The following is a 25,183-nucleotide window of genomic DNA, read 5'->3' on the forward strand; positions in this document are numbered from 1 at the left end:
ATGATAGGGCTTTTATTTGCTGTTCTGTGCGCTGTAACAAAATGGTGCAGAGTTACCACATTTTACTCAGCTTTGTTCTAGTAACTGTCGAATAACAGAGGGAGAGCTTAATAAGTAGGAGCCAATGTGAGGCCCTACGGGGGAGATTCATCTCACCTAACTTTAGACATGAACAAGGCAGGCATCTACATCTGAGTAGACTATTCCATGGTTCCATCCTCAGTCAGCAAGAGAAGCAGACACTTTATGGACACAGCCCACCTGATCTGGTTAAGGTATCTTCTTGAGAATGAAACTAATAACCACTAGAAGTGCCTGTTTCTCTTCATTGACAACAAAGGGACTCAGACTTGATGCCCACCTTAAAGATACCCATACTCAGTCAGATGAATATCATCCAGAGAGCATCTTCTGGTATCTCATGTTCACTCAGAAGTTACGTCATTCCTAGACCCAGTCTTAAAACACACATTCTTCATTACCGAGTAATGAACGTTGCATAACGTATATTTTGATAATCGGCTACCCAAGCTATATTTTGACATTTTGCATCACTGGAAAAGAAAGTTCCTAGATCTGTCATTACAGCGACGTGCTAGGTTTTCAGTTTTTCAGCTGGTGCAAACCGAAAGAAACCAGTAGAGCTAGGATAATTAACACCTGCTCAAGAGTTAGTTCATCAACTTCTGATAGCATCTTTTCAGCTTAGATGTATTTTCAACACTAGTACACCTGAACACGTAGCAATTTCTAAAGTGTGACTCATGTTTTGGGTTAAACAAACCAAAGTCGGAAATTTCAGGTAGTAGGTGGCTTGTACACTAATATTTTGGTAATAGGAAATAGTGTTTGATAAAAATAATTTTTATGTCAGTAGACAAAATAATAAATCAGTTGTAAATACAAAGCTCAACAGCACAATAATTGATATTTCAGCCACAAGATAGTATTTCTTCTACACAGTGGTTAGGGATCCTGGGATGATAGTAGGCTGTAGTTAAGCAGCAGAACTGGTTGATGACTAGGCTATCTAGAAAAAAAAATGCTCTAACGGTAAAATATTGTAAAATATTATATCTTACATATTATCTGCTTGAATATAGAGGAAAGAAAATTAATAAGGAAGACTGTATGGTATTTTTACATCACAAGGTATTTCAAGTCAGTAGTGGGTTATCTGTTTATCATAAAAGGTGGTTTTATTTTAGTTGCTATGTTTTTCAAGCTCATCATAATTCACATTTATGTTTCAAGTGCCACAAAAATTAGGGGTATGAGAGTATCTGATTTTCAGTGTACAAGTAAGGATTGCCACTTCCACTTCCGATTTGAAAAATGTCCATCTTGAATAACTGCATAGAAGAAGGTAATGAAGAATTACTGGATAATTAGTTTGTGCTATTTGAAAAGCAAATACACTACTAATAATTTTCTAAAGTAAAATGTACAAATGAGTCCCACATTAATTTAAATATTAAGGATAAAACCTGATGCCAAGGAGATTGCTCAGTAGAAACTGAGGCTTTTGTGGGGCGCTTCTTGTAACTACACTGATGGGCAGTCAGATGCAGCAAAGGAACACCAAAGTAATTAAAGAAGCAATGAGCTATAGCTCCAAAATTGCCAGTGCCTTCAAGTTTAGGATGAGGTATCAACAAACACTGGTGAAATCAGTCCAAATCTACCTGTAATACGATATTGAAATACAAAGTAGAAAAAAAAATGTTTTCTCAAGTCATCCTGAGAACTGCTCAGGTACACAGTGACTATTCTAAGCCAACATTTGAAATGTGAAAAGTTTCAGGGATTGTTTCTTACAAAGGGGGATTGTGTTTGTAAATGATCACCAAGGGGAGGAATATGTTATACCTTGCCTCCACAAGTGAAAAGTCAAAATATGAATCATGTACTATATGAGAGAAGACATCTAAATTCCTTTTGAGTAGGGAAGCTGGGTGAAAGCTGTAACTACAGTATTTTTTATTATATTTGCTTGGCTACATCCTTTTCTGGTCTCCCATCCATTCAATCATAAAATGAAGAAGAAAAAGGCAGTGGAAGAGAAGAAAGTGTAAAGCAATAATCTCAGATAAGACAGGCAGGAAAGCAAAATACTTAAATTAAGATTAATTTCTTGTATTTTAATTTTTGGCCTTTTTTTGCATCTTTTTTCTTTAACAACTATTTTACTCATGTCTGTTATATCCATGCAGCAGTTAATTTTAATGAGAAGGATATTTATATATGCCATGTCATCTCCTCAGTAACAGCTGGATTCTAAACTTGCTCTGGTGAGGCACCTGTATCATCTGTTTATCAATATGGAATTTTAAATACTGAATCAGTTTGTATATTAGTTAAGGGTCTTCTAGGAAGTATGCTACACTAGCAGCTCTATGTGAACTTTATGCCTCTTCTTTGATTCAGCTCTGTAAAATTTAATCTTGCTTTCATTTCACATTTCTGTGATTCCTTAGATTTGATCTTTAGTGCAGTAACTACCTTTAGACTGTGCTGTTTAATGGCTGTCTGTTAAATGACTGCAAAACCCAGAGACTTACTCTACCTCTTGCATAAGTTTTGGAACCAGTGATGCAAACTGAAGGTTTTTATTTTGTGAAGAGACTGAGTTTGTCTCACAAAGATGGCAGCTAGCCAGTGTTGGTGAAGAATGCACAAAGTTATAATACATCCTTTTTTGTTAACTTTAGGGTTGCATGGACAAAGAACACACAGTTTTAAAATAATATCAGATTTTTCTAGCCCTCATCAGCACAATACCATGACAATTTAGATATTCTTGGTGGTAAAGTTGTTCTTTTTAAGTCTCAGCAGATATAACAAGTGGCAGGAGGAAATTATAGTGGAGTAGCGTAGAACAGCTATAAAGAGCTGGAAGCCTTTAGCCATTTCAACAGAAGTGCACTTGTATTGCACTAAACAAAAAGTGAATAATTTGATTTCTTATTGCACCTTTCATCCAAGGATCTCAAAGCACTTTACAAACATTATTTTAAAAAGCCTCACAACACCCCTGTGAGGTAGGTATTTTAACCCCATTTTACAGATGGGAAATTGAGACACAGAGAAGTTGAGTGACTCTTTCCATGCCATACCAGGAGTCATGGGAGAATAAGGATTATAGCCTCTACATCCTTGACTGTTTCCTCCTTTTGTTCCTATCACATCCAAATTTAAGCAATTGTTTGTCAGAAGAAATGGCTTGCTGGTTTTAGTGTAGGGAGTCATGCAAAACAGCACCTTTCTTTTGAAAAGGAAAATATATAGCATTTAGACTGAGAGATTCTGCAGAGAGAGGCAATGATACTTCAGAAATAGCAGCTACATTCCTACCAAAGGACAGACTTCAGAAACAAGACTTCCCAGATCTGTGGTCCGTTTATCAAATTACTCACTTTCTTCCAAGTATGGGAAAACATGATGGCTAAGAAGCTGAACCTACATGTGGTCACACAGGCTTCCTGCCCAGATGGATGGTTTCATTATCCAGGCAGCATTTCCTGTTTCAAAACACTTCACTGCTCTTGCCACTGTCAATTCCTAAATGCTCAGCACATGATACTACTGCATCACCATTCTTCTCCTTTTAAGCTGTAATGTGAAGTACGTGCATACATCTCCACATTACAGTCTCTGACGGCTGGCCTATGAGAAATATTTAGCAAGACAATGTTGGCACAAATGAATCGCAAACCTTAGAAAGTTACAGCATAATATAGGTAAGGGATTGTTTGTACATTGCCTTCTTGGGGAAAATCTTGTGAGTAAGGAAACTGAAGAGGTGGAAAACTCAGTGACCTCTCAATTTCTTGACTCCTCGTGGAAGAAACAGAGGACATATGTAACTCTCCAAGGACCTAGGCAAGGTCTCCTAAAAGTCTAAATGGTCCTACTGACATGGGATTTGGATTAGAGCCCAAGCATTTGAATATGCCTATTCAGGGCTGCACTGAACCCTGAAGTTGACCATGTGCAAGAAGAATCCTTTCTTCATCTCTGCAAAATTTCGTGAAGTTCTTTAACACTGGAAGTGCTACATGTAAAGACCCAAGTAATTTGGTTCTTATAACAACTGGTTCCTTTATGGACCTTATATACTTAATGAAAGTCAAAAGAAAAAGATAACTGTTCACTTAGTTAATTGATTTTCTCTAGCTATTCCATTATACTCAATTTTTTTTTTTCACTTCTACACCTCAGCCTGCTACAGCTACTTACAATAGTTATAATACTGGGACTTACTGTTTAGACTTTCCTACAATTACAGTATTCAACTAATAACCAATGCTCAAACTAAAATAAATGGAGAGTAGAAGTCATTAAGCATGGCAAGGAAGTTCTGAGCTGAAGAACACAGGATATCACAGTAGGAGTCAGTATTGTAAACTAATAGTGAGGACTACAGTGCAGCAAGCCCATACAGACTTTTAAATATGAACAATTTGCCACCTTAAGTATCTTTTAATTATTTTTTTTTTCTGTTAGGTTTTGATCTTTTCATTTTCTATAGGTTCCATGTTTTATCTGGTTTTGCTCACTGAAAAATTAAGTACTATTTTTTTTTCCTTTTTTTTTTTTTTTTTTTAATATTTTTCCCTAAGGACCAAAAGGGATCCTCACAGATCTGAATTTCTTTCCTGTTGTGGAGTGATTACTAACACATGAAGACTAACTCATAAAGATATTCCTTTTTTATTCATCTTCTTGCCATTTAAACACACTTTTAAAAGAGTATTAATAAATTACTTTGGTATAAAAGCATTTCGAAGATTTAGTTTTCTGCACAAATCAGTGCGTTCTTGTCTAAAGGCAGAGGTGTTTTACATAACCAATGCCCTGAAATAATTTTTTTTTTTTTTCTTATGGTACTTGTATGACCTATTACTACACCACTGCTTATGTCACACCTGCATGAATAGTATCCTATTTATGTGAACAAATGTTCACATAGAGTATTGGTAGAATATGGATGTTCTTACTTGGGTTATTCTTATTAATATAAAGACAGAGAGAATCAGGAAATACAGAGCAACATACTTTTAAGATTTATGTCATTTGTTATTCATTCATTTTTTCCCACTCCAAATCCCTATGAGCTACTTGTATCAGTACAGTTTTGGAAAAGGATCTGAGGATATCTGACAGCTCCTCTGACAAGATCATGACTGAGGTAATTTTGCTTCAAGTGCCAGACTGCAAGAGCTTCGTAAATGTTATCTAGGTTCTGACTCAAGCCAACATGTTTAAGATTTTGTCATTTCACCACAAGATACTGCCTGCCTTTCTTTGATCTTAAGAGATTGTCACATGCCATTAACAGTGCACTGCTGCCATGGAATCATGCAGTAGTTGAGGCTGGAAGGGACCTCAGGAGGCTATGTGGTCCAACACCTGCTCAAAAAAAGTGCCAGCTTAGAGCAATCATCAGGGCCCTGTTCTGTCAGTTCCACTTTAAAGGTCTTCCAGGATAGAGGTACCACAGCATCTCTGGGAAATCTATTCCAGTGTTTGACCACCCTCATGGTAAGAAATTCATTCTTATTTCTACATGGATTTTTTTGTTACAACTTGTGTCTTGTCTCTTATTCTTATGCTACACACTTACATCTTCTCACCACTCTCCACACAGGTAGCTGAAGACAAGTCTAAGTTCCCCCCTTAGCTTTTTCTTCCTCAAGTGAACAAACTGGGCTTTTTTCAGGGTTTCTGCACATCATGTGGTCCAGTTCTTTAATCATCCTGGTTGTTCATCACTGGACTCCAATATTTCAAGACTTTCTTGTGCTGATGAGCCCAAAACTGGGCCTATTGCTCCACATAAAAAAGTGTAAGTGCTGCATAAACTGGAATAATAATTTCTTTTCCTTTTGATTTCTGTTTCTCAAGTCTTTTCATCCTGACAGCCAAACATTATTTCCTGAAGTCAAAAGGCAATGATTTTTCTGGGAATTATCTTTTTTTTCCTCCACCACAGAGACAGCAGAAAATACATTTTGGTTACCTTCAAGTAGGAAAGGTCCCTGGTTGGTATGAAGCCTGCTTGTTTGGTTTGCAGTGTCTGAAATGTTTGGTATGGAGGCATATGCTTAGGTTCAAGAAGGAACTTGCTGAGATTATCTGTGAACAGAAGTGGATATGCTGGGTTTGCAAGGGCAGTACAATTTAGCCAGTCACTTCCACCTGGACCACACTTCTTTGTGAATCAGGTTCAGGCAGCCCTTAATTGTTTTTGAATTGACTTCTGTCTGGGCAGATAATGAGATGTCTTTAGCTGATGACTGGTATTCATTTCATCCTACTTTTTCTCCCCAGGATGTCTATATGAGGGAGGCGAGATATTCTGTCTCATAGCCTTATAATGATTCAGTGGAGTTTGGCAGTTTCTTGCTTTCTCTAAGGTTTCCACAGCTCAGCAGGGCAGCAGGCAATGAGGAAGCCAAAGCTATTCTCCAGATACTGGGATACAGCAGGAAGACAGCAGGGGAGCAGAGGACCAGCTGCACCGACAGCAGAACACCCACTCAGAGAGCTCCTGGTACGGAGCTTCTCATGGGGCTATTCCTAAGACTGCTCCAGAGACAGTGACCTGTGCCTACATCCCTCTCCATATTCATTTCTTTACAAAGGATGCAGCCTGAAGAACACATTTTCAGTTTATAAAGCAGTATTTTCTTTCTGACACACAAATCTCTGAGAAGACAGATTGGAATATTTAGTATAGGGATACATCATCTCTTTTTACTAGTTTTGTTTTAGTTCAGAGCTCTCAGTGTCAGATGTCCATATTGAACATGTCTCCATATGAACTATACATCTAGATTCCATTTACAGGCAATGGACAAAACCATACATCCTGGGATTTGATTTTTCATCCTAACCTAGGTATCTATAGTAGATAGGCTGAATTATCCCCTAAAAGTGACTATTTCTCTTAACTAGTCATCAATTAAACAGATGGGGTGAATCCTATCCCTATTGCTTTTACTCAAAAGTTTCAAGTTGATCCTTGCTGAATTTCAATGGTATCTTTAGTATGACACAGTAGGAACTGCAGGGAGGAAGGAACGAGGAGCTACCCAAAAGGAGTAGCTTTAGGTTGTGGATAGACAAAGATGTATCAGGAAAGCCTGGTGTGAATGGGATAGTATGGATACTTTCAACGGGATATATGCTTATGACCGCATGATTTACATGGAGAGAATTATATCTTATTGGATGTGTTTGGTCTCCGTTGTAAATTTAATTACTTTTTAATAGTTGTGTTTGATTATCAAAGAAAGCCTGTTTGTGGTTTGATAACAAACTGACCCGACTGGCAGAAGGGACAGAGGCAAGTATCACTACCATTCTAGAGGATGAGAGAACTGCTAAATATAGTATCATTGAAATTTCTTCTTCCTGACTCTCTTTCTATCCCCTCAATGAGTTCAGTGCCAAGGAATCTGGAAAGACAAAGACATCTATGTGCAGGACTGCCAGACTTAACCTCATCTGAAATGTAACGCTTTTAGTTAAGGTGTTTGTTCCTTTATTTTTATCCCTAGCTTTTAATCTACATTTGTCTCATTCCCTTTGTTTTCATGACAGGGAAGGCTGAGTAATAATCCATAGTATAAGAAGAAAGTAAATACAAAGGATTCTTTACCTCTTTGGTTATAGCCATCTATTACTAATATTCTGTTCTGTCCCAATTAGGGACAGAGCAATAAAGGAAGAAGTGGAATGTGATTACTCATGCTGCTATACCCTTAGTGAGGCCCTGGCATGATTTTGACTTGAGTGACTTAGCAGCTCTCCAGCAGTGCCCAGATTCAGTGAAGAAGTGCTGGTTAGGGACCACTCCCAAGGAATTTGAATGTGGTGAACCAATTTTGGAAGGTAAAAGATTAGCTGTATATGCATCCAAATTATGCAACAGTTGAACTTAGCATAAAATGAGTGGACTATGGTCTGTTTTATTCACTCACAGAGATGTGGTCATTGATTAATGTGCCTGAAGAGACAGAGGCAGGAAAATCTGTAAGCTGGGATCAATGGAAAACACACTCCAGAAGGAACAAGTAAGGCCAGTGTGAACTGTTTACTATGGTTCACACCATGTGTATTGGGTTTGCATGGCAAGGTTTTGGTAGTGGGGGGGGCTACAGGGGTGGCTTCTGTGAGAAGCTGTCAGCAACTTCCTCCATGTTCAGCAGAGCCAATGCCAGCCAGCTCCACAGTGGACCCACTGCTGGCAAAGGCCAAGCCCATCAATGATGGCAGGAACACCTCTGTGGAGGTGTTTTCAAGAGGGAAAAAGAAAAGTTATTGGGCAGAAGTAATTGCAGACAGAGAAGAGTGGGGTGAGAACATGTGAGAGGAACAGTTCTGCAGACATCATGGTCAGTGAAGAAGGAGGGACAGGAGGTGCTCCTGGCACTGGAGCTGAGATTCCCCTGCAGCCCATGGTGCAGTCCATGGTGAGGCAGCTGTGCCCCTGCAACCCATGGAAGTCCATGGTGAAGCAGAGATCCACCTGCAGCCCGTGGAGGGCCCCACACCTGAGCAAATGGATGCTTGAAGGAGGGGGTGTGACCCTGTGGGAAGGGTGCACTGGAACAGGCTCGTGGCAGGATCTGTGGCCCTGTGGAGAGTGGACCCCATGCTGGAGCAAGTTTGCTCGCAGAACTTGCCACACCATGGAGGACCCACACTGGAGGAGTCTGCTCCTGAAGGGCTGCACCCTGTAGAAAGGGATCCGAGCTGGAGCAGTGTGAAGAACTGAAGCCCATGGGAAAGACTCACACTGAAGTTCATGGAGGACTGTCTCCCATGGGAGGGACCCCATGCTGGAGCAGGGGAAGGAATCCTTTCCCTGAAGAGGAAGCAGCGGCAGAAACAACCTGTGATGAACTGCCTGTAATCCTCATTCCTTGTCTCCCTGCACCCCATGAGAGACAAGGTAGAGCCTAGAATAGAGGCTTTTCTTTGCTTCTCATTATCCTACTCTGATTTTCATTGGTAAATTCAATTAATTTCCCCAGGTCAACTCTGTTATGCCTGTGATGGCAACTGGTGAGCTACCTCTCCCTGACTTTGTCTCCGCTCGGGAGGGCAATGATGACTGGCTTTGGTGGGCACCTGTCACCTAGCCAGGGTCAAGCCAGCACACCATGCTACTCCAGTCAGCCAAGTATACATATACAGTGGACCTCAAAAAAGACAAAATGGTGACTCAGTGGTGTAGCTAGCTCTTAGCTAGCTACAAAGAGTCTTTAATACCTTCTGTTTATTTGCCATCTATGTGTACAGATGGCCTATGTGACTGGAAGTGTGTAAGAATGAGAGTAGAGTACTAGACACCTGTCAAATGCAGGAAATGTATGCTATAGTACCAGATACAGACCACCTTTTTATGTCACTATGGCATTTGCAAAGATATTTCCAGTGATAATTTTCCAAGTACCTGTCCACCTAAAGATACATTTTAGAAATTGAGGAATTTCACACTGCTGTTCAGATCTGCACTGGAATATCTGTCTGAATGATGAAAGCTTGTATCTCTTAAAAGGAGAGTATTTGCTGGACAAATGTAGTAACCTACATATTTACCCACATTTCCATACATTTCCAACTAAATATGTACCTACTAGCTATTATGGCAGCGGCTTTGTTGCCAGTCTCACAGCACCTAAATTGAGTAGAGCAGCACAGCCTCAGTGCATGGCATCTGTGCTGAAAATAACTATCCTCGCAGAAACAAGAAGCAACAAAGAGAATCAATCAAATAACCACAACAGCCAGTTTTCCAAAATACAAACATGTAGATACAGAGACAATCTTACACCACACAAAACTAAAACCTGAGTCTGAGTCTGGTCTCAAGATGCTTCAGTCTAGAAGCTATTTTGCTGGAGTTCACTGGTAAAAGTAATGTACATGAGATGAAGTCAATACCTTTACTTCTGCCTGAAATTATTTCTGGTTTTACTTTTTTTCACTTTAACATATTGCTCCCTTTCAGTTGCCTTTTGTGTGATTATTTTTAGGTTGTAGTCTCATTTACTTAATTTTCTGTGCACTAAAGTATCTGAGCTATTTAGGAGGCAATGGAATTAACCTGCCCAACATGAACTCTTCCCCTCTGTTCCTTTGTATCTGGTGCTGTATTATGTTTTATGACTTAAAACGAATTTATTAAACAGAACAGCATCAAATCCATTCCTAAAACTCAGATAAACTGTGTACATTATTTCCACACTGCCCATCTTCTCAATGATGTGCAATTTGCAGATTTCAAACAAAACACTTGCCAGAGGACAGTTATTCTTTCTTTAATAGATACATTGCTATTACTTCTAGTTATGCATTTTTTAAACAGTTAGTAATTTTGGCTCACTGCTGTTTGTATCTTATCCAGACATCAAGTATAGTTTAAAAATCCTTGTTTTCAATATTATAAAAAGTCTCAGAGAATCTACACATATTGCATGGGGTTCTGAAAGAGCTCTGCATGTCTCTAGTTCTAATTCTACTAATGACAATGATAACGAATTCTATCATTAATATAAAAAGACACAGTAAGTTACTTCACATTGTGAACTATAGGAAAATGCTCACATATAACTAGGGAGGAGAAAATATAACAGAAAAAACTGTCCTGCATCGCCTGTGGGTGTGGGTATTTTGTCTAGCCCTGATCTTCCATCTTAAAGCCTTTTAACTTTTAAATTAAAGATTCCACACAATGCAGATTCTTTACTGCAGCTTTCACATCTGTCATTTCCTGCTGTCCATGAAGGAATCCTAACAGCATATTTCACTTGCTCTCTGCAGTACTCCCATGCTAACCTCCTACGTTTCTTTAAATCTTTCTGCATTTTTCTTTCCTGCATAATCCCTGTCACTGCTTTTACATTTGGAACATATTGTTTCCATTGCTGTGTCCGAAGACCTTCCGGCCATTGAACTGAATTTGTCCTTAAACTCATACCATGTCTTTAATGGGGATTTCAACATGAATCACTTTAAAAAAAGTCATATGAATAGCAGCAGTAATTTCTAAAACACTTTCAGATTAGACTTCTCATGTGGCATGTTGTATAGAAAGGAACAGTTGTATTTCTATTTTTCTTGGTGATACAACTACATCTATACTCATCTGTGCTTTAAACCTGAGAGACAGCTTAATACTGATCAGCTGCTCAAAGCTCTGCTTTGCTGTGTACTGAAAAAGCTCCAGCCTTACAAAGCTCTCCATCTATCTGCTATTTAAGCACTGAAAGCTTCTAGACAGTGGGTCTTTTCATACATAAATTCCCAGAGAAACCTAATCCAATAGGTATGCTCTAATGCACACCTGAAAGAAAAAGGCTTCCCAGGAAGTGCTGCTTTGATTGGCTTGCTTAATCTGTAGCCAGAGAAGAACAGCCTGTTTCCTTCTTTATTTCCCCTGCTCATCCCCACCTGCCCATAGCCCAGGTTAAACACATTGTTTAGTGGGTCACTCACTAAAGAACCAGAAGACTAAGAGTATAAGCTCTCATGGTTTATGTGGATTTCGTACCATAGTTCCCAAAAACATTTGCTAGTCACCACAATAAAAGCTGGATTCAAGTTCTATTAGGAAGCAGAAAACACAAGAGTAGAGTAAGACCCATAACTTTTTTTTTTCATGTTATTTGGTCGTGCAAAAATATAATCTCTTTATTGCAGATATTACAAGGACACCTGCCTTGAAGAGAGAAATATAGAATCTGTTCCCTGTGCCCAGGACTGATTTTGTAGCCTAATAAGAAGTCAAGCCATAAGATGGTTACAGGGTCCTTGGAGAAAAGACAGAATTCAGCATGGCCTGCATTCTCAGGAGAATGACCCTTTTTGGTCTATGGCAGTTCTTGAATGTTTTTTCTAGGGTGTAATAGAGCTCCATCAGAACGTGTAAGAGCGTTCCCTACACAAAGCAGTCACTGGTCTAGTCTCCAACCTTCTGTGTTAGGAAAGAAGGACACGTGGCATTGAACCCTGGCATCACTTGTCACACTTAACTCAGGCACCTGCATTACAGACAGGGGCAGTATTTTCATTCCATTCTATTGTGAAACATTTATCTCACTCCACAAATGTAACAGGATCCTTAGCCGAGATTCCAGTTTCTGTTCATCTAAAAGTTGCCCTTTTTGGCTGTACTTTCAGGGAAGGACATTCACAGACTGTGCTCACTAGATAATAAACAAATACTACTAAAAACTTTAGTATATTTTCTGTAAGTCCAAGTCCAGCCATATTCCTAACAGTCATTCCTACTAATGATCTATTATTCTCTGTGTCCACTATTACATTACAAAATATATTTTTCTCTTAATGACCTGAGGGCAAAGTTTTATTCAAAACATTGCAATAAAAGAAGAAACAATTTTTAACTTTCCACTAGATGCCAGCCTTTGAAGTTGAACAATGCTTTAATTATTGCAGAAGACAGAATGACAGTATTCTGTAAAAAGTTCAGTCCAGTTCTTTACAGGATGTCCAAGAAACTGTTTAGCAGATGTATTTTGTTTATACAGAACTTCTACAATAAGTGGAGGCAGTTTGTCAAACAATAGATTTGATACAATAGAAATCAGAAGAAAAGCAGTTGCACAGCTTGCCCTAAAGTATATATGACAAGTAAGGAATCCCACCACACATGCTTTGTACTGACAGAACCCTAGTCTGACATGGGCCTGGGCAGCTTCATAAACACTCCTGTGTTAGGTGATTGGAAGTGCTCATGCCACAAAGACCTTGCCCTTGTTCTGTCAGTAATCCATGTCTGTGGAGCACAAGGAAGAAAATACCTGCTTGATTTGTCAGTTTTTGAAATTGTAAGCTCAGCTCTCCTTTAGTGTCACAGCAATACTAGTACTCACCCTTCCTATAGAGTAGTATAGCCTGCAAAATTAAGCTTTTGGGATGACAGAACTATCAGATGATGAGTTCACCTAATAAACCCCCACTAAGTCTTGAGCTGTCAATCCTGTTAACTTTCTCTAACAGATCCACCACAAATTTTTGCTAAAGCAATAATATTTACTGCATATTTACTGCCACAGTTTCCATGTGGTGGTATGGATATTTGACATGCTTAGTGACTATTTTCAGTACTTTTACTTTCCACGTGAAGCCTCAATGTACCACATAATTCTGAGGATTTCAACAACAGTGACCAAACCCAGCCTCCTTTATGCGGTTTCTTTCCTGTCATTAGTTTTCTTTGTATTCTGCTAATGACTTGGCCTTCCTTGATGTCCAGCTCAGTAATTGTAGCTCCCAGAGTCTACTCTCAATAAAAAAAATCTGAAGAATATGTTAATTTACAGTAGGGCAAGTGTTTCTTATAGTAAAAAAGGACTATGTCATATGTGATGTAAGTGACAAAAGAACAAACCTCATTTGTTTTGAGACTTGTAAAATAAAGAAGAAATGCTTTCATAATACAAAAGTATTCAAGATTACATATATATGTTCATTACACATTTTGTTTCAAAAGAATTCTCTGTTACGATTATATATTTCAGTTAAACAAAATTTCTGTGACCTGAGGCATTTGCCAGAACTGCAAATTTGATTTGTGAGAATGGACATGGACCAGAAGAAATTATCAATCCAGTCTGCAATTTTATTTCATTATCTCCTGGAGGACCTGTAGTAGGGCAAAATTAACTCCCACAGTTACCAAATACAGTTCTCTGCTTTTCAGGGTGAAAAGTTACCATTTGTGTTCACTCTTTTAGGACAAACACTGTAAGCCCAGTGGGAATTGTGAATTAATAGGGTCATCAAAATTGCTCTTAGAGCTGCACTCTAAACACAAGAGGAAAAACAGGAACCTGTAATACTGACCAAGCAAAAGTTATTTTAAAGAATCATTACATCTGTAGTGTCAAGAAGGATTCACACAGAGTCTGTGGTCACTGTGTAACGTGCAGTACAGTGTGGGCAATGGACCCTTTGAAGTAGCACTGTGAAAGACAAAGGAATTAAAAGAAAGATCATGAGGAATTCAGTTCTGTACAACCCCTGAATATGTTTCTAAAAGTGATATATTCCAGATATTAGACCTTCTACAAAAATGTCAAAATGTCATTTACAAATATGGATGCAAAGACCTGCTACATAACTGAGTTAACTATTGGTTCTTTAAAACACGACATCGTATAACCAACTGTCTTCTTGGCACAGTTGTGCCAAAACCAGGAGATCACTGGCGATGAACAGGTTACAGAGAGTCTAAGTGAGGATAGAGCTACAGCTCTAAGACTACAGCACTTTAATTTCTTCTCCAATCCATCTCATTCCAGAAAGAACTAATCTTACTGTAAGATCTTGCCAGACAACAAATGAAATAGGAAAAATCAAGGATCCACTCAGCATTTTTCTGCAGACAGAAGGATGCAATGGAAATGCAGAAAAGGCAGCCTCTTCTTGAGGACTGCAATCTGTGAGAATCCAAAGCAGCACTGCTGAGACATGGTTCCTTTGCAGACCTATTGCTCTGGCAAGACTAGAGAAAGCTTTGGTCACAGATAAGCCCTGAAACAATTTGCTGGTACAATGGACCTAACATTTCATGTTCAGCTAACACTGAAGTAAAGGGTTAGTGTATTAAAAATACAAACAAGCAGCCCCATGCCATGTAAAACAGTTTCAGAATAAAGCAGCACTGAAATCAGATGTGGTGCTGAATGTGTTCCTTGATGCTTTTATTAAGGCCTTCAGTTCAGACCCCGAACTCTTTAAGTATCCCAACGTCCTCTACAGAATTTCTGCTTACATCAACTGAAGTTGTGTATGACAGAGATCTATAAACTGTCTCATCAAAGGTGAATAATTTCTTTACACTGCAGAAAGCTATAACTGAATCATTTGCTCTTGAAGGATCAGATATTTCACATTATCATTTAAGGCCTTTTATTTGTTGCAAGGGAGTTAAATATGTAAACCTCTAAATGAGAATGATACTTAAGTACATTCCTAAATTTAAATGTGGAAGCTGAGATGAAGAGGGCTATGTAAGTTTCCAGACACAGCCCAGAAGGTTTACTGAGCTTCTGAGTTAAACATTCAAACAGAAGTAAGTCTTCTAAAACAGTTCTTCAAAGGGAGGAAAAGCTAGGGATGACATGTGCAACACACCACCTCACATAAATGGAACACTACTGACATATAGCTATTCTTGATTTGCCTTGATGCAAACAAGCTCAGTATCAGACCCAATCTTACTTCAGAGAACTAAAAAATAAAGTTTAAATAATGCTGTTTAATGAGTTTAAATTATATTGTCTATGTATAGTAAAGACCTTGAGCATGGAACACAGCAAAAAGCAAAATTTACTAAACTAACACTTGAGTCATACTTAAGCAATCAACAAACCAACCGAGCAATCAACAAACCAACCGAGCAACCAACCAACCAACCGACCAACCAGCCAACCACAAACACATAACAACAGTAATTAAAAGATCCGAACTTTTCCCACAAGAACTAGAAGTATCTAGGGGGTATTTACCAGCTAGCTGTTTCCCCACCCTACTCCAACAACCTTGAGGTTTCCAGGTCTGAACTACCAGTTCCATATTTTTCAATTGCATTATTTCCAACAAAAATTTTTAGTGAAAATGCTGAGTCTGAATCTCTCAGTGTGACATATAAACAGCTAAACAGCAGGACATATTGTAATCCATGCTTGCTTCTTCAATGGAAAAAGAAGGTATCACAGATTCACAGAATATTCTGAGTTGGAAGGGAACCCCAAGGATCATCTAGTGCAACTCTTAAGAAAATGGCCCATAAAGGGATCAAACACACAACCTTGATATTATTAGCATTGTGCTCTAATAAACTGAGCTGATCTCAGTATCAATAAAAGTTCTTATGCTGAGGCTTTACTCAATAACTCCCAGGATTGAGCACTTGGTAACTAGACCAAAAAGGCTTTTACTTTTTATCCAGAGGAGAAGAATGTAATGGCCAGGATAAATGTCTTCCAGCAGCAACTCTAATTTTTTTCTTTTCTTCAGGTTGTTATTATTAGGGTATGAGACATCCCAAGCACAGGCTATCTTCTTTTATCAAGGTACAGTACAGCGGTAAAGTTTACTAGCAAAGAGTTTAAATCTGCTTTGCATTATGAAAATATCAGGTATTTGTTTAGTCTTCTTTGGCCCTGAAAAAGATACTTTTTTCCCATATACATTGTCCTAAGCAGTGAAATTATGCTTTCTGGCCTCTTAATTTAAAGATAGAATTTACTTCTATTAAGTGTTTTGTTTGTGAGGTACACGTGAGTGTAGCTCTCTGCTCTGATTAAGACTGAACACCTAACTGTGTTCACCAAATAGATGACCACTTTCCTGCTAACAGTTTAAATAAATGAATATGATTAGTGGTCAGCAGGCTGACAGATGACCTTCCAAATACAGATAGGTTGTCATCATTTCATCAAGATGTTTACTTTATCAGGAGTGTTTTCAGCAGCATGCACAGCTGGAAAGTTGTGTGCCACCATGCCTTCCTCAGCACATGGGCTTCTTTCATCTTTTACATTGGTGTTTGCGTCTCCTTGCTTACAGGACACAAGTGCTTCAGATGCCGTCTGCTAAGGGGATCAGGAAGACAGTGGAGGGCACTAACAATCTTAATAGACCTGATAGGTGGATTTCACATTTTGAGGGTCTGTCTGTGTTGTATTCATGCAAATAAAAGTAAAAACACAAACCTATTATGAGATTTTTAAAAACAATCCCACAATTAAAACAAATACTGTTGGATTAAATGATCTTAGAGGTCATTTCCAACCTAAATAATTCTATGATTCTATGAAATATGAAAAGAGGTAGAATGTCTATCTCTATGTCCATGTGCAAGTTTTTCTTATTAGAAAAACCTCTACTGTGTCTCCTTTGAATACACATTGCTATCTGTGGTTTACAACTACTTTTGAAGTGTATTTCACTTGAAAAATTAGGTGCAATACCACATATTAGTATACTGGTTATGCCAACTACCTTGAGTTCAATAGAAAATGTAAGGGAGCATCTAAAAGACTCACAATTCACCTGTTAAGAAACTGCAATAGTTTTTGTAGCATCATCTGTGAAATGATTTAAATGATGTATTAAATTTCCTTAGGTCTAGAATCAACCTAACTCCTCCTGCTCCTGATTAGAAAATAGCCAGAGTACAAGCATTTTGAATGTCTTCATGTGGTATGGACTAAATGGTCCTTGGAACATCAGTTCTGGGAGTCCCTCCAAGGGAGATTTTTTTAAATAGAAAAGTATTGTGAAAGAGTCTTTAGGATCCAACAACCTGAAGCAAGCTCATCTCGGAAGAAGGTACTTCGGTTTGCTTTGCAAATTGAATGCACACTTCAGTTTTTAATCCAAAGGTTCTTTGTCATCACAAAGAAGGGGTGCTCCAAAAGTAGCTTTTACTCTCACTCCTTCCCATTTGTGTTTCAATTTACAGGTTAGGTTATCATAACACAGGTCATCTCTATCTGTCCTTTTTTTCCTGGGATAGAAGGAAAATCGGAAAGACTCATCTTTCATTTAGTGGCTGTGTTGAACATAAGGGCTTCTCAAGTCTCTTCATAGATAGACGGATAAATACCTGCTCTTCAAAGAGATTCAGATTTAACGGAAATTTAAAGAGGATATGCTAGCCATTGACGGAGAGTTTAAAACATGAACTTTGGTTCAAAGGATTGTGTACAGAAGTACAAGCACAGAACTTAGGATTCATCTAAAAAGTTTTGTTGTTTTCTTTCCTTTTAAATTGATATTTTGAGATTTATGAGACTGCTAGGATATATCTATGTTCTCCAAGTCCTTTAGTTTACCAGCGACAAGGCTACAAAATGTGATTTTCAAAAAGGCTGTGATGGTTTCAGTGAATGCCCAAGTATTTCCAATAAGAACTGTTTACCTTCATTACCTGTATATTATCTCTATCTTCTGAGAACCTCATCCAAAATTCCCATTCCTTTAAACAAAACAGGAATGGGCAAGGACACACCAGTGACATACTTGAGTTCCTCAGGATTTACCCTTTTCTACTAGAAAACGGAATTTGACCTAAGAAATGGTAAAATACCTCACACTTACCCTCCCACCCTCTCCCTTTCCCCTCTCCCCATTTCTGCCTCTATAGTCCTATCCTATCCTATACTTGCTGACGAAATTCTTCTGTCACCAATACTTACAATTTTAACTGTTTTGTTCACCTAGACTATAGCTACTTCTGGAAATTTTCTGAACTTCCATCATCTACAGCACTAGTGACAGAAACTTATATGAAAACTGTGCAGGCATCCTGGTGACCAGTGGACAATTCTGCATTTTGTTTCTAGGGATAGGAATACTAAGACACATTAAGACTTCCTGCTAAGGTGACTTATAAGATGGTTTGCTACTATATTGTGTTGAGACTTGTAGTGAGCAGCAAGTGACTGATGCTAAATCAACTAAATTCATAGCTGACAGATCTAATTTTCCATATAGTCAATAGATAAAGGCAAGAGTCATATTCAGACCATGTAGTTTAAGGACACCTAATTTTGCACCTTTTTTTCCTGGAAAATCAGCTGTCCAAATTTCACCAATGCAGGTTATGCTACAAGCAAGATAAAGTGAACCATCATTATCCCTACTGGAAACAACAGGAAATCAACTATTTTAAAAAATATGATTTATTGATTAGTTTCTAGACCTCACCAAAACCAAACTATTATCACTCTCTACTCTGGCATAGACATAAGGAACTCCATACTATCTTCCTCATTAATTGCTAGCAACTCTTCCTTGTAAATCATCTCTGCTCCAACTGGGACTGTTGCATACTGATTACTATGTTGATACTCAAAAGGATCATGAAATATTTTTCATATAAAATTCTATTATCACATTTCTGTTTTTATGAGGAATTTTTCTTAATGACTGATCTTTTAGATAGAACATATATTTGTTTATTAATGTACATTTGTTTTGTTACTGGAATAGAATGAGTTGCTAAGAAAAACCTGACCTACATAAATTTTAATTTCAAGTAATATGCAGAGCAGCTAATAGAGGTACCTTTGTAAATTTTTTGCAGTTCTTAACCACAGCCTACTATATATGGAAGGAAAGCAGTCAAAAAACAATGTCAGCCTCTTCACATTGATTAGGACCACTAACTGCATGTTTAACTGTGTTGGAATAAGTAAACCACTGTGTTTCATTATCATAGAAAAATAAACTGAGTATCAAGCCTGCTGGCTTGCCAGAAGCAATTTTCTTGAGCTCTTGAGTTTTGCTTTAGCTTTTTTTTTTTTTTTTACTTTTATCATTTTTGATAGTGTAGATTCAAAGTTTTAAATGTCAGCTGAAATCACAGCAGTTGCACCATAATCTAAGCACCAACAAACTCAGTCACCACTATTTGTTAAAGAAACTGCTGGACATCCTGCACTTGCTCATCAAGAGAGCAACAGCAGCTGCACATCAGCCTGATCTAACACAGCTTCTCTTCCAGGTTCTGAAACAGCAGAGTTCCCTGCAAAAGGAAATTACTTCCCTGTTGCATCAAACTCATGCAACTTTTAGACTGACCATTTATTCTCTACCAATTTTGTGGCAAATTTAGGCAATTGAGGAAACCCTACAGATGCAGTATCTGAGAAAACTCTGACAGCCACCCAGCTGGCCACCATCTCACCCAAATGGAAAGAATACTTCCAAAGTCTTTATTTAAGATTTAAGATCTGACCTTACAGAATGCTGAAACAAAAGTCATACAACTTTCATACCTGGTTCCTAAGAGGAATCCAACTGAGGAGTGCTGAAAGCTTTTCTTATATTTTTATTGGTTAGAAAGGTGAATCTACCCAACCAAAAACGTGTTCCCTGGAAATGGGAACAAAATACTTTTTAGATAGCTCATTAATTTTTGCATGATTCCTTCATTTCACCCCAGAGCATTATGATGTCTGTCATCAGCATATGGAGTAAATGGACAGTGATTACGTATTTTGAAAGTATTATATGAAGTCAAATATCCCAAAAAAAGAGAAAGTTGAATAGGCTAATCACATTGCTACTGCATTAATTTGGTTACTATCAGTAACCTGTATGTCTAAACGGCATTTATGCCACGGCATGATAACAAAAATAGACGCATTTTAGAAAGACGTTATCTATGTAAACCTGTCACTCACTACATTTTAATAGAATCAACTAAAGCACACAGAATTCAAGTCTAAAAGAACCAAAGTGTGTTATAATAGTTAATTCTGAATAGTTTCTTGGGGTAGGGAAAAGTATAGGGCAAAATTTTTGAAGGGAAGAGGTATTTTTGCTCACAAAAATTATCTGCAAACTTGTGACAGAATTTATGTGGGCAATTGTTGACATTGTATAAACAGATCTAGCAAATACACGTGCAAATGATCAGTACAGGCACCCAGCTGTAGCTGATGCTTTGCTTCTACCTTTGTGAATATTCTCCTGGTAACTGCATGCATTAATCCACTACTAGGATTACATTTTATGCAAGCATTTTTAGCACAGACACACCTCCACCCTCCTTGTTTGAAATGTGAGTGCTGGTGTATTAAAAAATATTTGGAAGACAGACTTATTAAAATAAATGTTAAGAGAACACAGCGGGGTATATTTTCAGTGTGGAGCACAGAGATTTAACTGCATGACTTCCATTAGTTTTAATGAGAACTGAACAGCTAAATCCTCACACACCACACTGGAAGATTAACCCAGAAAACACACATTGTTTACTTTTTACTAATACTCTGATTATTACCACGTTCTTCCTCCTCCTCCTCTTCTTCCTCCTCTTCTTCTTCCTCCTCCTCTTCATCCTCCACATCTTCACCTTCCTCTTCATCCTCCTCTTCTTCCTCCTCAATCTCCTCCTCTTCTTCTCGATCTATCTCCTCATCATCCTCCTCCTCATCACCTTGCTCCTCATTATCGTCAGAATATTCCTCCTCTTCTTCATCCTCTTCTTCTTCTTCCTCTTCCTTTTCATCCATTTCCTCTGTTCCATCAGTCTCATAGCACTCATCTACTGAAGAGTTGTCTGCTTTAACCACAAAGGGTTTTCTTTTGGGGGCTGGTTCTTGGGGTTGTTTATCTTGTGTTTTTCTTTTTTTTGCCAACGGACAGCCATAAACACTGTTCAAAAATAAAAGATGCAAATTATTACACTGTCCTCCAGATTTCATTTAGTCATATATTCTAATTCTACATCACGATCAGCTGCTGTTCTCAAAATGCATGTTTTCAAAGTAAAATGATGTTTAGGCAATGATAACCAACGGGGAGGACACTTAAAAACCTGTGAAAATGCAAGCGACTATTATTTGCCTGAAAATGTCACACATACATGACAGCGTAACAGTTTCAGAAGTGATACAAATGTGTGTTTTTCCTTCTCATTCTATTTGCTCTTTGACATGTTACACTCCGTTCTAAGGCAGATGAATATAGTTAAAAAACCAGCAAACTTGTCCTACCTGTAGCTAGCAGTACAACAATCAGGAATAAAGAAATGCTTCATAATTTTGTAGTACGCAGTATTTTGACTGTGTGCAGTTAAGATACGTTTCAATTATGTTTAAATAATGAAAATATGATCATATTCTGAATGTTGTTGTTTGTTATTATTATAAATAGTAACATAATAATAAAAAAATAATGAATCACTCTTAAATTCTCCACTTTTTTTCTCCATTATATGCTACAAGGCTGGATAAATGGGAAAACAAGCTCCCCAACACAACCAACCCCAATAATTATCATGGCTAGTGTTTCAAGTGTTCTCATATCAAAAAAATCAAACAATAAACAAAATCTGTTGTCAATGAAGAAAGTCAGACTTTTAAAAAATTGAGTACCCCTTCCTTATCGATCATTTTAATGTATTTAAATGCAGTGTAACAGAAATAGTATTTCAGAGTAGTACTCTACCAGAGTAGCCACCTGTTTCTCAAAGGTTACATAATCTGTGTTTGTTGGACCTGATCTCCCTTGTGTAACCTCTGTAACCTTCTGTGCAGAGTGACTGCACACACACATTACTTTTTGTTCAAAGAACCTCATCTTTGAACTTCTTCATTGTGTGACTATAAATATTACTCAAGCTGTATCAGTTTTTAGCCTTCTTTCTGTGATTAACTAGTTTTGGGATATTTACACCGTTCTTTATAACCTTTTCTGCATATCTACTAATAACTTCCCCTTTTACGTTTTAGTCTTTCTCCCTTTATCCCAATACACCAAGGCCCTCTTATTTTCTTCTATTCTTATAATGCTTCATATTCTGTTGACAGACCACTGAAAAACCTGGGGCTTCACCATATTTAGTACTACAGATGTGCCCTGTGTGGTGTCCTCAGAGTCTTGATCTTGGTCTAATTTAATTGCATACCAGCAGCTATGCATCCCAATTACTTAAACTGCTACTTAGGTAAAAACAATTTATTTAAGCACCCAATTACTTTATTTAAGTGCCTAACTTAGATATTGTCTTACCTAAATTTCAAACCACAGTCTGCCTGGCACACACATATCTAATGAACATACAGAGTCACAAAAGACAGTATTCATGGAAAACCTGCTACAGGCGACCTTCTCCGTGCAACACAGGTGCCTCTCTCTCTGTGGGGACAACAGGTGTCTTTAAAGTCTAATCCAGCATGCCTAAAACAGCCTGTCTCCATTAACACTAGAGAGAAATATGGCATAAATTTTAAGTACATCCATCTAGCCAGATTCCAAAGCACCTCACTTGGGAGTAGGGTAGTAGTCCTAGTGGGATACAGATTCCAGACACCAGCATCTAAGTTGGGGCCTAGTGATACAAGCTAGAGGGGGAATAGATCGACAACCTCCAGACTCCAGAGCCATGCTCCATCCAGCAGGTCATGTGGCATATTCTGTGGAAGAGCATCCTCTTATAGAAGATGAGCCCCGGTGCACTTGGAAGCAAGAAACTCTGATGCAACAGGTGAGCAAAAAGCCCAAATCTTCACTAATTTTAAGAGCCCTAAACCCGAAAAGTAGCAACCCCTAAGCTTCTGGTGTTTTCTGTTTGGACTACATTTGTTTCTATCTAAAGACACTTTGAAGTACAACCTATAAATATAGAAGAAATCCCTGTCCTAGATCACCACTACAGTTCATTGCCAAATGACTGTCCTGCCTCTTGTCCTGTGAGTCCTCCTCTTGGTCAGGACTCAGCTGCCCAGAATCAAGAGGAAATGTAGGTTTTCCATGAAAAACATCCCACATCATCACAGTCAAGACAGAAACAGGAATTCAATATCCATTGGTCTGGACACTGCACAAAACCAGGGGTGAAAGGGAAGCACTGTTTCTTGTAGTTCTGACTACTCCAGGTTTATTTTGGTGCTTTCCCTGGTGCTATGGCGTTTCAGCAGCTGCCTCTTTAAACTCTCCACGTGGAGCTCTGAAAGAAGGCAGAAGAATTTGTCCTCGGAACTGGAATTTCAGAGTGTGTGTTGTGCCAAGGAAAATGGAAGGATAATCAGGGAGGAACCTGCTTCATTTAGGTGTCTAACAGAGGCTGCATCCTGGAAAACAAGAGTGGATCACGTCCTAGGGCTCAGGCAGCTTTTAGAAACTTGTGTATCAGTTCAGTATGATTTAAGGGAACAGGTTAACATTTATGAATGGTTGTGTCTTTGCTTTCTTGGTTTTTGTTCCTTCTCTTTTGGATGCATACTACCCTCACTACAGCTTTTTCCAATGCCATTATTTGTTAAATTGTATTTTCTCAAAATTCTGGTATTTATTTCCAAAGATGTGAGCAGGCTTACTCCCAGAAATCCCCAGGATTTTTTTTCTTCCTCTTATTATAACCTTCTTAGAACATTGTAAGAGGTAATGATGACACTTCAGGTAGCTCTGAATTAGAAGGGCACCCACAGATGTGTAACTTTTTTCCCCACTAGCATTCATAAAAACTCGAATTTTTCATAGAATCATGGAATGGCTTGGGTTGGGAGGGGCCTTAAAGATTATCTACTTCCAACCCCCCTGCCATGGGCAGAGACACCTTCCACTAGACCAGGTTGCTCAAAGCCTCATCTGACATTGGACATTTTGTCACACTAAAGCCAGAAAATTAACTCCATCCTGGCCCAATCTTTTTTCATTTATGAACAATAAATACTTTTAACAGCTTTCATCTAGTAACGCCCCACAACAATCTCTTTTGGAATTCACAAAAGTGTAAGAAGTGAAGCAGAGGACAGGGGGATAACAAATACATCTATTTTGGTTTGAACTGTTTAATTTTTGTATTTGACAACTAAGAAGAACTGCACGACTTTTTAGATACAAATTATTGGTCAAAGGCAGAAAGAAATTGTCACTGCCCTTTTTTGTCATCTTCAGTATTTTTTCATATCTTTATGGTCTTCTACACAATATTTTATAAAGTTTGTGAGAATCTAAGGCATTACTTGGGATTCAGGGCCCCCCTGGAAAGTGCATAACTGGCACTGGAAATCAATTCCAGTTAGCTGCCCAATGACTTTGATGCTTTTATAAATCTCATTAAGTAACTATTTGGAACTCAGCTATTCAAGCGAAGTTGTGAACTTTGACTTTAGTTTATAACTTTATGAATCTATTCTCAGTGTCTTTGCTCATACATCTAAAACTGAGGACACATCAGCAGCTACAAGAAACAAGTATTTGTAGATTTTAATGGTTGGGTCCAACACTAAGGCTTGGAAATATATCACTTTTCTAAGGGTTATACCAGTTCATAGAATCACGGAATGGTTTGGGTTGGAAGGGAGCTTAAAGATTATCTATTCCAACCCCGTTGCTATGGACAGGGACACCTTCCACTACACTAGATTGCTCTAGGCCTTGTCCAAGCTGGCCTTGAACGCTTCCAGGGACAGGGCATCCACAACCTCCCTGGGCAACCTGTTCCAATACCTCACCACTGTCACAGCGAAGAATTTCTTCCTCACATCCAGCCTAAATTCCTCCTCTTCCAACTTCTAACCATTACTCCTTGTCATATCACTAGTAAACTTCAACTCAGCCTTTGTCAACTCTCCCAATTAATTTGTACCAGATATTCCACAACCCTGAACCTGGT

General features: G+C 38.3%; 1 protein-coding gene across 3 annotated transcripts in view; it reads right to left on the minus strand.

The window, feature by feature from the left end:
• Positions 1-25,183, minus strand: part of MYT1L (myelin transcription factor 1 like) — a gene marked incomplete at both ends in the record, with an annotated part of 129,854 nt that overhangs the window by 80,337 nt on the left and 24,334 nt on the right. For all 3 annotated transcript variants that reach the window (XM_082277008.1, XM_082277007.1, XM_082277009.1), the window contains one exon: positions 20,846-21,216. In XM_082277008.1, coding sequence (XP_082133134.1) covers positions 20,846-21,216 — 371 coding nt within the window. The remainder of the gene's footprint in view (positions 1-20,845; positions 21,217-25,183) is intronic.

The sequence above is a fragment of the Coloeus monedula genome, assembly GCF_965178545.1.
Source record: "Coloeus monedula genome assembly, chromosome: 2".
Lineage (NCBI taxonomy): Eukaryota > Metazoa > Chordata > Aves > Passeriformes > Corvidae > Coloeus > Coloeus monedula.